We start from the raw sequence: 13,118 nt of genomic DNA on the forward strand, positions 1-13,118 counted from the left end.
AAAGAGCCATAAGTTGAACAGAATATTGTAGCAATGACTAGAGTTGGAAATGGGATCAACTCTTCAGTTTTCTTTAGTTTATTGATATATTATTATTCATTTATAAATTACAATAATTCCTTACGCATAAGAAAATGTACACTGCATTCCTTGGTAGAGGCATTTTTAAGGTTGCAGTTAATTTTCTTTATAGTGCTATTAAGTCTATAGGTACTATCTGATAAATAAATGCTGTACTATGTATACTTTAAAGCATCTTTAAAAAAAATTTTTCCTTGGATATTAAAAAAATAAAATGCCAGTTAAATCTCAGTGAGTTATATGATTTGTTCAAAGATACAGTTTAAACTTTGTGATGCTCAAAATAATGTTTTTATTATAGGAAGCTTATATATAAAATTGAAACTTTTATGTTAGCTGTTTGGTTGCTTGGAAAGTCAAACTGTAATTTGATGCAGGGTTTTATGTACTAGAAATGGTGATATAGTGGCTGGATGGTAACTTAAAGTCTATACTGTAAGATGAGTATTTATATTTTGTAATGAATATATATAAAATTAAATGGTTGACTTCAAAACATGGTGAATTTCCTTGGCCTCTTTTTAATCTCCTGTACTACTATTTTTTCTACCAAATATGTTTCTCTGTTTTCCTTTTATTATTTGCTTACCCTGAAGGCAGTTCCTTCAAATTATTGCATTGAACATTTCTTGAATACTTTGCCTGCTTAATGCGAGGTTTCCTGGAGGATTTTTGATGTACAAGAGTTATACAAAAAAAATAAATGAATGTCTTAGCCAATTTTAAATTAATATCACATATATTGTTCAAGGTATTCCCCAAAAAGCCATGTTGCAAATGCTTGCTTCTCTTAAATTTGATAATTTGGTGATTATTCGAAGATGATATAATGCAGAAAGAAAAAAAATCCTTGCACTTGTAGTTTTATTAGAATGTTATTACCACGTGATGATTTTAGATACTGCACTTGTCAAAAAGTACACTAATAGGCATTGGAGATGAATATGTAGAGGGAAAAACTGATGGCGTTGTGGGACAGTGTATGTTTAAGTGAAATCATTGTTTTTGCTGGTACAAATAGCTAACATATGAGGGAGGACCCCAAAAGCCCTGGAATTTATTTATAAAAAATTGTGTGTTTCTTTATTACATGTTTAAACTTCAATAACCTTCAAAGTACTCTCCATTTGATGTGATACACTTATCGAGAAGTTTGACCACTGCTCAAAACAGTTTTTGAACTCATCAATTTTGTGCCTTTTAGTGCTTCTTCTGTTTTTTGTTTGTTTGTTTCACTTCTTCCACTTGAGGCCGTATGGGAAGGTTTCCTTTTCAGGAAGTTTTTCATCTCGGGAGGCAAAAGAAAAGCTGCTTGGGGTGAGACTGAATGAATAGAGAGGTTGGGGCAACGGGGGAGGCGGGTGGATCATGCTGTTCTTGGTCACAACTGCTGAACACTCAGCATGGTGTGGGCACGGGTGCAGTGGTAAATCACTCATCATGAACTGGGACAATGCATTGAAAAAGTCTGGAAACAAACTTCACTGAAGCTAAATGCAGCCTCTCACAATGCCAGCTGTTCCACAGATAGAGATGGGTTCCTAGAACAATTACCTAATGGTGGAGGCCTGTACTACAAGGGGCCCACCCTCCAGAAGATAACTCTGTTTTTTTGAGGGAGGGTCCCCTCTCCTATATGTAAAAGAAATAATTATTCTTTAGTTAAAATCAGTTAGCTAATCTCTATTCAAATATAACTTCTTCTTAATAGTTTGCCTGCCTTGATTATATTTTTAGCAAACAATGAGCTTTATACTGATGCAGGGTTTTAATGCTATATTTATAGTCGCAGACCAAGTGTCAGGGATAAAATGGACATTAAAGTCTCGACATAACATAAAAAATAAATTTGATTGCTTCGAACATTTCATTATTAGCATATAAATATAAAAGATACTTGTAAATATTTTCTACTAACATTGTAGATTTAACTGGTCAAGGAACTCATTTGTTGACAACTTTCAAATTGGATATTTAGCAATTAAGCATTCAAAGAGTTGATGGATATTTTTATTCAAAGGAAATTTTCTACTCATCCCTTTTAAAGGATTTCTCAACTGTTAAAGTAGGCTATTTAAAAAGTTACGATATACAACTCTTTAATTCTTAATATTTTACAATAAAAGGAAAATATAGAAGCAATTTATGTGTTGTAGATGATTTAGTCATCAATCTCATTTAAAACATTGTTTTATAATAATGTTATAGCAGTCAGTTGCCAATTATATTTTTAGAGTTTATTGTACATTTCACATCTCATTTGCTCTCAATACAACTGGAGTGGGCAGGGCAAGCATTTATTATTAGTAAGAAGTATTATAGTGACCTTCTAAGTGTATCTATTTAAATTTGTTGCAATTGAATTGCCAGGTGTATAAAGCTGGTATACCAGTTTACAGTCTGTCTTGTTCAGTGCTAGAAAATTAGATGTACAAGTGGTTAGGTATTTAGAATAGATTCCTTAAAGGTTTGGAGGTTAAGTTTCATTCAAACTTTTACCAGTTATTTAGTGTATGTTCTTTACCAAGGTTTTATCTTGAGGATAAAACTAACAGAAAATTCTTGTTCTTCTCAGAAAGTTTAGCACAGTCAGTGATGTGAAACAAACACTTTTAGAATTGGGAGCAAATATTAACTTAACTTCAGAGCTCAGCTTAGAGGGGAGTCCAACCTTTTGGTGTCTCTGGGCCACACTGGAAGAAGAAGAGTTGTCTTGGGCCACACATTAACACATAATCACCAAAAAATAAATCTCATAATGTTTTAAGTAAATTTACAGTTTTATGTCGGGCCACATTCATAGCCATCCTGGGCTGCATGCACCGGGAGGTCACAGGTTGGACACCCCTGACAGATTACTCAGCACTGAATTGTGTGTGAAATATAAAGGGAAATTAACAAAAAGATAATTTGCAAACAAGATCCTCAGTTAATCCAACATGTTTAATTTTGGATATAGTATCAGAAGACAGGAACGTGATTACTTATTACAAATTCCCACTCCAGAAGTGCCCCACTCTCGTTTCCCAGTGGCTGCCATCAGTTCCTTCTCTGTGGCGAAGGTGTGCTGGTGCAGCCGGCCAGCGGAGCAGCGGAGCAGCCCTTGGATATCCTGTAGGTTTCCCTTCTAATCCCAGTTGGTTGAGGGGAGGTGGGGCCTGTCAGAACTTTGACAAGTCGGACATTTAATTGCCTTTATTTCCTTCAGATTTTTTTCCTGTTTTTCAAGCACCTTTTATATTTTTCAGTCACCAAAAGATGTAAGAGCTGGATTCATTGGTGGGCTGTAGTAGCAAGTTAGGGTGATTTCTTATTCGCTGCTCCGACTGCAGCCTCAGTTCCTGCTCCCGTCCTGAGCTGCCTTCTCATCTGGGTCTGCTGACAGCAGTGTCCCCCTAAAATGACTGCACCATCACCCGCAGACGGAGCACTGGAACAGGGCGCTGGAACCGTTGTCTCTGCCTTCAGGCGGGGGAGGCAGGTGTGCAGGGGGGAGGGTGACGTGTATTATTACCACTGCACAGAAATTCTCTGTGTGCAGATTGCTGCTCTTTCTTTGTTAGATAGTGGTAACCAATAGCTTTTGCCTGAGTGCTTCTCAATTACTGGAATTTCCAAACTTCTGAGTAACATAGTACGAAGATTCACTTTTGAGAAATATTCTGAGGAACACTAGTCCATTCGTAGCAGTCCAACTCAAGGATATGGAGTAGGTTGTGCAGAATTAGAGTTAGTAATTAGGCAAGGGTATTAACATGTATGCAGGATATTCTGCAGAACCATTATCCAACTAAGATTACAGTTTTATGGGCTATAGAAAGAGATGTAGATGTAAAATACGATGTAGATGTATTTTCTTTTTTTAATTTGGATTAATAAGTACTGTTTTTTAAATTGTTCTAAGCCAGCTCCAGCTGGTGTGGCTCTGGATCGAGCTCCAGCCTGTGAACGAGTCACCGGTTCAATTCCCAGTGGAGGCACATGCATGGGTTGCTGGTCCCCAGTAGGAGGCATGCAACAGGCAATCGCACATTGATGTTTCTCTCCCTTTCTCTCTCTTTCCCCTCTCTCTAAAAATAAATAAATAAAATCTAAAAAAATAAAATTAATTGTTTTAAGCCAGTGGTTTTCATCAAAATATGGTGGTCCTCATATTAGCTTCATCAGCATCTCCTGGGTGTTTGTTAGAAATGCAGATTCTCAGGCCTAGGGCCAGGCAGAAGTGCCACAATCTGTGTTTTAAACAAGACCTCCAGTGATTCTGATGCACATTCTATTTGAGAACCAGTGCTCTAAGGAAATAACTAAGTTATCTTCTAATTATACAAGCAAAATTAGCCCAAGATATAGTAAATAAACATTAATTTTATTTACTTATTAAAAATTTTAAAAATGTTTTATTTGTTTTATTTTTAGAGAGGGGAAGGTGGGGGAGAAAGAGAGGGAGTGAAATGTCGATCTGTGTTGCCTTCTGAGCACTCTGCTGAGGACCTGGCCTGCAGCCCACACATTTGCCTGACTGGGGATCAAAACCAGTGACCCTTTGGTTTTCAGGCCAACACTCAATCCCCTGAGCTGCACTAGCCAGGGCAAATTTTAAACATTTTTAATATTTTCTAAAAATTATGTCATTCTCAGAGTTCTTGTCTTCAAATATTTTCAGATATGGCTCTAAAAGGCCATGTAAACCTGATATTTTGCATCTTATAATTAGTAAAATTCATAAAAATCAGTGCATTCACTAAAAGTACTTTATAGTGAGACATTTCTGAGTTGTATTCCTCAACAGTCTTTGAATAACATTTTCTAAAACCTCAATAGAGGACATTCATTTTATTTTAAAATTTAACCATATCCAATTAAATTTTGAGTAATAGTAGCTTGTGATCAAAGGAAAACACTTTCTTGCAACATTTCCTTAGTAAAGCAAGATTTTGTCAAAATCTGTCCTGAATATCATTCTATACTGGAGATCTTTTTCAATGGTAAGTATTAAGCTAATTGTAGATATTTTGATTAAATATAAATCACATGAATTAATTCTTTAAGAAGTTATAGTTTAGGGATTTATTACCCCCCGCCCCTGCTAACATTGTCTCATTGTCGAAATGTAATCTTTTGCTGTCATTGAATCAATAAATAAAATTTGTGAAACATGAAAAAAATATTTAAGTATACTTTATTGATTATGCTATTACAGTTATCCCAATTCCCCCTTTGACCCCCTCTCCCCAGCACCTTCCATTCCCTCCTATAGCGCCCCCCACCTTAGTTCTTGTCAGTGGGTCATACATATAAGTTCCTTGGCTACTCCATTTCCTATACTGTTCTTAACTTCCCCCTGTCTATTCTGTATCTGCAAATTTGTACTTCTTTTTTTCTTTTAGTATATTGATTATGCCATTACAGTTGTCTCATTTTTTTTCTCCTCTTTATCCCCCTCCACCCTGCACTCTCTTCTTCTCCCTCCAGCATTCCCCCCCTTAGTTTATGTCCTTGGGTCATACATATAAGTCCTTTGGCTTCTCCATTTCCTATACTGTTCTTAACTTCCCCCTGTCTATTTTTGTGCTGATTCATAACTAACTTTTTTTCCCACTTACTATATTGTGTAGGTTATTTTATAGCAACATATATGAATCCATTGCATTTCATTTAATGAACACAGTATACAGGGTCAGGCAAAAGTATCTTTATACAGTTGTGAGTACTTGAAATAGTTTATTCTTGTATTATTATTTATTAATTATTATATTTCTTGCCATATAAATAACTACTTTTGCCCCACCCTGTATATGGCTGTAACATAGTTTTACTAGTGACCTAAAAATGGTTGTTTAAATTAATACTACTTCTGATAATAAGGTAAGACCATTCTTCCATTTATTGCTTTGTTTTATAAGGTGATTTTTAATTTGCTTATTTAGTAAATAAGAATTACAGATAAATCTACTTTATAGGAACTTACAAGGAGTCAGAGTGGTGTAGTACAGAGGACTCTTGTTTACAAATTAGTCTGCTTTGAAACTTGTTTAATAACTAAATGGCTATTTAATCTCTCTGAAATTATTTAACTCTGAGTCTCCATTTTAGCATCTGTAAGATGAAGGTAATTTTGTTAAGAAGAATTGAGATAATTTAATGTGAAAGTACTTGCTGAATTGTTAAGAAAAATTCCAAGATGCAAAATATCCTTACAAAAGAATACGTATTAAAATCTTAGATATAGAATGAGTTTGTAAATGTGAGTTCCATTTTTGCTCATACTTTAGTAGTCCCAACCCTGTGGAATTATCACAGTCCCTAAATTATCTAAAAGCTTTCTTCTGTAAGCCTCATATGTAGACTTAGTAAATTGTACATTAATGCTGTTCAATTAATTTAAAAGCACTGTTTAATTTATAGATGGTTTTTGTCATGTATTTTTCTAAATGCTAAAAGAATAATGTCAGATGGTGTTTTGTAAATTCTTTAAAATCATAAAAGTAGACTTCATACTAGAAGAAGTTGTAAATACTAGACATATACATTGTAAAATTGTTTATCACCACTCATATAAGTTGTTAGTTTTCCACACATTTGTGTAAACATCATGCAGAGTAAGAAGTTACCAAGGCAGTGTGGTGTGGTGTAAACACACTTACTTGTCTGGTGTCATCAAGGCCTGGATTCAGTTCAACTCAGAAAATCTGTTGACGCACCTGTTGGGGGCTGGGGATAGTGAGGGGGTATAACTGTGTACATGATACTGCACTTACCTTGGAAGAGGTAATTGAGCTTGATTCTGAGAATGGGTAGGATTCGAACAATCAGAGTCCTTGACAAAGGCATGGATATAGGCATAGAATGGGACAGGACCTGGTTTCTGGATGTTAAGAAATTCTTGTTGACTGGGCCAGGAAATGTACAATAGCCAGTAAAGGTGAAAAAAAAGAGGATGGTGGGGGGGTCAGCTTTTGGCATGACTTGAAATCAACGTATAGGAGTTTGGATTGAATTCCTGAGCTGTAGTAAGCTGTGCAGGGTTTGTAACCAAATACGGTGTGATTGCAGTCATGGTTTCAGGAAGGTGATACTGGTGTATTATATTCTTAATACTAACTTTAGCAGTATTACTTTAGGTAAGGCACACTGACTTTTGGAGCCTTCTGGAGATTGAAATTCTTATTTTTTATTTTTTAATTAAAAAATATTCTTCGAATTCTATGAAACAAATATGATTTTTTCCTTTATTTAAGAAAGTAAGATATTGAGTATGAGAGATTAATGCCTTAAAGAAATTAGGGGCTGCTCCTTTACTTCCTCTTACTTTGGTAAGAAATTTACTTCTGGTCTCTTTTGAACATGATTATTTTTTCTGTTTTATAATGTGGCCATTTATTCTATTTCTGTACGTTCTTTATGGTATTAAATGCTTTTGAATGGAAACCATATAAATTTATTTCTTGCCATCCCAGATTCACAGTACAAATTGTAAAGAAAGTTACAGATCTCTGCAGTTTCCTTCCAGCTCCAGAAGTCTATGATTCCTTTTTTTTTCTCTTTGCACCTATTTTGGTTTATTTAACTAGCTCATCAAATCACCTTTTAAAACTTGGTCTTAAATAAGCTTTAGCTCATGCTTTAAATTGTTTTTAAAAAGAGGTAAAGGGTTATTATTGAGTACTTTCTCTATTTGGATATGGAATAATTACTGATAATTTATTTACCTAATACAGTTCTTTGGGAATTTGGAGATGTACTTAAGAGCAGTTTTTCTGCTCTTAAATTGATTATTTTTATCAATGTGTTTTTACTGTTGGATTTAGCCAGCAGAATATTATTAGTAGCTTTTTTGAAGATGGTACATTGACAACTGATTCATTTGAGCTAATACTGTTTCTTTTGTCTTTGAGTAGTTGGAACAGATCATGGAAAAGAAGCCATTGAAAGTGCGGCTGCATTTCTCTTCAAGACATTTCACTTGAAGGACTCTGTTGGTCACAAGGAGACAAAGGCTATCAAACAGATGTTCGGTCCCTTTCCATCATCATCTGCCACTGCAGCTTGTAATGCTACCAATAGAATTACTTCTCGTTTCCATCCAGACAGTCTTACTGCTCTTGTCCAGATGACAAAAGAGGAATGTGGTGACAGAGTTTTATTTGGTAATAATTTAGCATTTTCATTTGACATGCATGATTTGGACCACTTTGACGAACTGCCAATAAATGGTGAACCCCAGAAAACTATAAGCCTAGATTACAAGAAGTTTCTGAATGAACATTTTCGGGAGCATTCCACTCCAGAGGTCAAACCTGTGGAGAAAACAAATGACTCCTTTTTGTGGTGTGAAGTTGAGAAGTACTTAAATGCAACTTCAAATGAAATGGCTAAAGCAACAAGAATAGAAGATCTTTGCTGTACTTTATATGATATGCTTGCTTCTGTTAAAAGTGGTGATGAACTTCAGAATGAGGTATAGTTGAAGTTATTGAAGTTTTTCACTAATGTGAACTTTCTTAATGAAATAGGCTTTTTAAACTTGGGTGGTAAGCAAAAAAAAGAAAGAAAAACGTACTTCTTTGATATTATGCTTCAGTATGTAGCCAAATATGGAGCCAAATGGTTTTATATGGTAGGCATGTTTGTCTTTTCACTGGGTAAGAGTATAACGGAGGAGTGTGAGTATAATGAATAGCAGATGAGTCAGAGGGTAGTCATTAGGGGCTTCAAATGTCCTGGTTACTGAGACAATCAGAGTTAAATCTGCGGTTAAACTGTAGTGAATTGTACTCCTCCTAACAGTGTACAGGCTTGCATGATAAACTATATGGTACCCTAGTGATAAAGGTTAACATTTGAATAGCATTTATACTTCTAAGAATTCTTTGATGAAACTGTAACTTCAAAATACTATAAATTTTATCTGTATGTTAAGTGATTTGTTAATTTAGAAAAATACTTTTGATTACTTTCTGCGTTAGAAAGAAAAACCTTTGAAAAACAAATACATCTAGAAATAATTGGACTATTTTATATGACTTTCTTTTCATAATCTACCTCATCGCAAGGTCAAACTGAATTCATGCATCCATCTATTCGTCATCTATTTATTGAATGCTCACTATCAGGTACAGTGCTAGCTGCTGGTTGTAAAAGGATGACTAAGATAACTACTTTGCTCTCAGGGAATTCGTTGTTCAGTAGGAGGAGACATTTCAAGTCCACTCAAATACTGTAGGTATTATGATAGTATATTCAAAGAAAATGGGGCATTAAATAGCCATTCATAGATTCTGTAGAACTAGTATGATAGGAAAAGTACTCATAGAAGAGGTTAAACTAGAGTCAAGTCTTAAAATACGACTGGGTTTAACTTTTTAAAGTGGACCAGAAAGAGAGTATATTTTAGGTGTGAGAAAGAACATGGTGTGTTCACAGTGAGGGTCCAGGATGCAAACCAGAGGTAGTAAAAGACAGTGCAGGCAGATAGGTAAGGCCCAAGTAATGTAAGACCTTGTGCACTTTGTTAAGGTGTATTATATGTCAGCCATTCTAAAACTCGTAGCTATGCCCTGTGTGGTCTGCTTCAGTGATTGTTTCAACCAGGTTTTAATGGACACTTTAAGATATGAGTGTTTCACATTCCACCAGTGACTTAAAGTAGTCGAGTTTTATATGGTTCGTTCCTCGGTGTTTTGGTGTTTCTGTCTGAATGAAAATAAATACTCACTATGATGCTGTTTTTTTTTTTGTTCTACAGCACAGATTATTCAGACTTTTATATTATATTCCTTTCTACATGATTATATTGTTACAGCAAATTTTCTGTAGTGTTGTTTCAGTACCATCATTCTTGCCCACTCGTACTGTCATTTTAGGCTGTGCTATACTTTACTTCTGTGTTATCTATGTACTTTTATATCCCTCACTTAAGCTAGAAAAAGTTTAATTAAAAGGGTATCAGTTTATATGATAGCACAGATTATTTCCATTTTAAAAAATATTTTCTTGATTTATTTTTAAAGAAAGGGAAAGGGAAGGAGAAAGAGAGGGAGAGACACGTCAGTGTGTGGTTGCCTCTTCCATGCCCCCTAGTGGGGACCTGGCCCACAACCCAGGCACGTGCCCTGACTGGGAATCAAACTGGCAACCTTTTTATTCACAGACCAGCACTCAGTCCACTGAGCCACACCAACCAGGGCCATTTCCATTTCTTTTAGAGCTTTTAGTTAACTGTATGGGATAGGAATATTTAAATAATCATGCTGTGTACTGTTGCTCCAGAATTTTAGTTGTGCCTTAAGAACATATTTTTACGACATATATAAAAACCTACATCTACACTGCAGGTATTTTTGCTCAACATATGAACCAGTTCTGAATTTGGTTTAGTGATATATTGACTGCTGATACAGCTGTTTTTCTTTTTTTTTTTTTTTTAAGTTTGACTGATATTAACAGTCTTTGGTAAAATAGAAAAGGTATTAATGAAAAATATGAGACTATTGGAGATGTATGGGAGTATACTATATATCCCTTGGCATTATTTTAATATTAAATGCTATTTGCAGAGTTATTAATGCTGATGTAAATATTGATGGGTTCTTTGTATAATCAATTAGTTCTTAGAAAAAGTGAATTTTGAATTGTATTGACATCATAGTTTGCTTTTATGCAGATGGGGCTTATTCTTTATAACATTTGTGATTTGTTGTTTGCTGTTAGCCTTAGCTCTTGACTCTGTGCAGATGGCATTACTTGAACCATGCAAGTTTAGTTCTGAGCCTAACCCTGTTCTAGATATGTGCCTGCTCCTAAGAAGTAGGAATTACTTGATTCTGTTGACATCTGAGGGGAGACTATATTTTTGATACTTATTTGCTATATAAATGATTCCAGAATCTTTTGAAATTTTGATGTAGAATAATTAGTATGTTTAATACAGTGGTTCTCAGCTGTTTTGTTTTCAAAACTCCTTTACACTCTTAAAAATTGAGGATCTTATAGAGCTTTTCTTTATGTTGTCTATATATTCTATTAATTTTATCATGTTATAAATTAAAACAAAATTTAATATATTAAATGTTTTAATAGTTGTTTTCTAAATTACTTAAAATAATAATACATTCGCTTTATACCCCATGGAGGATTATACTCACTTTATACTCATGGGAGGATGAAAGTGAAAGAGGCAACTAATATTTTAGTTATATCATGAAAATAATTTTGACCTCATGGCCTCTTGAAAGGATCTTGGAAATTTAGGCTACAATTTGAAAACACCTGACTTAGTGTGTATACTGTGGTTTGGTAAGAAGAGTACGGTGATGTTTTTGGTACCTAGAATAGGGTATTTAAAATATTGTGAGGAATGATTAACATTAGTGCTGTATGACAAGGTTTTCCTATTAAGTGTTATACATTCTTTTTGGAAGGCTTAGTACTGCTGAAAAATAAGGAAGCGACTGGTGTCAAGCAGGTTGAATTAGAAGCATCCCTTCAGCTATGAGGGTGAAATATGTGCTGCTTTTTCTCTAGTCTTTTCCCCAAATAATTACAAGAACCCTTTCCCAACCCCCAAGTCTGAATAGAGATATTCCATTTGGTAAAATTACACATTAAAACTTAGAGAATGGACCTGGCTGGTTCGACCCAGTAGATTGAGTGTCAGCCTGCGAACCATAAGGGTCACTGGTTCGATTCCCAATCTAGGGCACATGCCTGGGTTGTAGGCCAGGTTCCCATTTGGGGGCGCACAAGAGGCAACTACACATTGATGTTTCTCTCCCTCTCTTCCTCCCTCCCTTCCCCTCTCTAAAAAATAAATAAATAAAATCTTTAAAAAATACTTAAAAGAACGTTTATGAGTATTACAGAATTTTCCTACCCAGTGTAGTATTTGTATATCTAGCATTCTATCCAAATGGTGAACCCATTTAAGATATACTAATATTTGTGAAGAGTTTCTTAATTCAAAAGCAGTCCTATGACATATGATGTCAATTATATTTTTTCTTTCTTAGTCTTTGTATTTTGAACAGTTCAGTGCTCCATAGATCTAGCAATACTGATATGTATAATGCTTTTCATCATCTTGTCTTCAGAGATGTCAAGCTTTCGGTTGATTTGCCAACTTAAGAACAACTAACGTAATAATTTCGTAGGAAAAGTACTTAAGACTATAGTTGACTCTTGAATAACGTGGGGGTTTACAACCCTGCTGACCACACATAAAGTCAAAAATCCATATATAACTTTTGACTCTCCCCAAGATTGACTACTGATATCCTACTGTTCACTGGAACCCTTACCAATTACATAGATAGTTGATTACCACATACAGGACGGGGCAAAATCAGATGTACAGTTGTGAATACACAAAACAGGTTCATTCTTGTGTTGTTATTTATTTATTATTTTCCATAAGAACAACTTTAAGCCTGCTTTTGCCCCACCCTATATTTTATATGTTATGTCCAGTTGTACGGTATTCTTACAATAAACTAGAGAAAAGACAATGTTAAGAAAATCATAAGAGACATGTTTACAATATTTATTGAAAAAATTCGTGTGTAATACTCATGCAGTTGAAACTCATGCCGTTCAAAGGTCAACTGTATTTTCTCATGACCCTTGGTGAGTCTTGTTTTTTGTCGTTACACTGTCCTTTTTCTTTTTTTTAAGTTGGGAGATTTTACTTTTGTCTAGCACTTGTTTTTCTTCATTATTCTCATAGTAGTGATTCTGAGGTCAAATCTGGGAGCAGTTCCTGAACCTTGGGATGTGATGCATCTGGGTTTGAATAGCTCGACTTACTTGAAAATAGGTTATTCCTTACTACATTTTCCCTCACCAAAGGTACTGTATTTTGCTGTGTGTAATGCACTCCTACTTATAATGTATAATGTTCACCCACGTTTTTGGCCCAAACTTTCAGGAAAAATATCTTTCATTTCAATTTTTTAATTCAGTTATTTATTTATTTATATTTAGAAACAAAGCCAATTATTATATTCCAGGGCATTATTTTGCATACAAATATCATTATTGCT

General features: G+C 34.8%; 1 protein-coding gene across 2 annotated transcripts in view; it reads left to right on the forward strand.

Moving 5' to 3' along the window:
• The window catches only part of ASCC3 (activating signal cointegrator 1 complex subunit 3), a 301,569-nt gene that overhangs the window by 26,770 nt on the left and 261,681 nt on the right, over nucleotides 1-13,118 (forward strand). For both annotated transcript variants that reach the window (XM_053664954.1, XM_053664955.1), the window contains exon 4: nucleotides 7,980-8,539. In XM_053664954.1, the coding sequence (XP_053520929.1) occupies nucleotides 7,980-8,539 (560 nt within the window). The remainder of the gene's footprint in view (nucleotides 1-7,979; nucleotides 8,540-13,118) is intronic.

This window comes from Artibeus jamaicensis, unplaced genomic scaffold (genome assembly GCF_021234435.1).
Source record: "Artibeus jamaicensis isolate MK-2021 breed Jamaican fruit bat unplaced genomic scaffold, CSHL_Jam_final contig_387, whole genome shotgun sequence".
In the NCBI taxonomy this organism is placed as follows: Eukaryota; Metazoa; Chordata; class Mammalia; order Chiroptera; family Phyllostomidae; genus Artibeus; species Artibeus jamaicensis.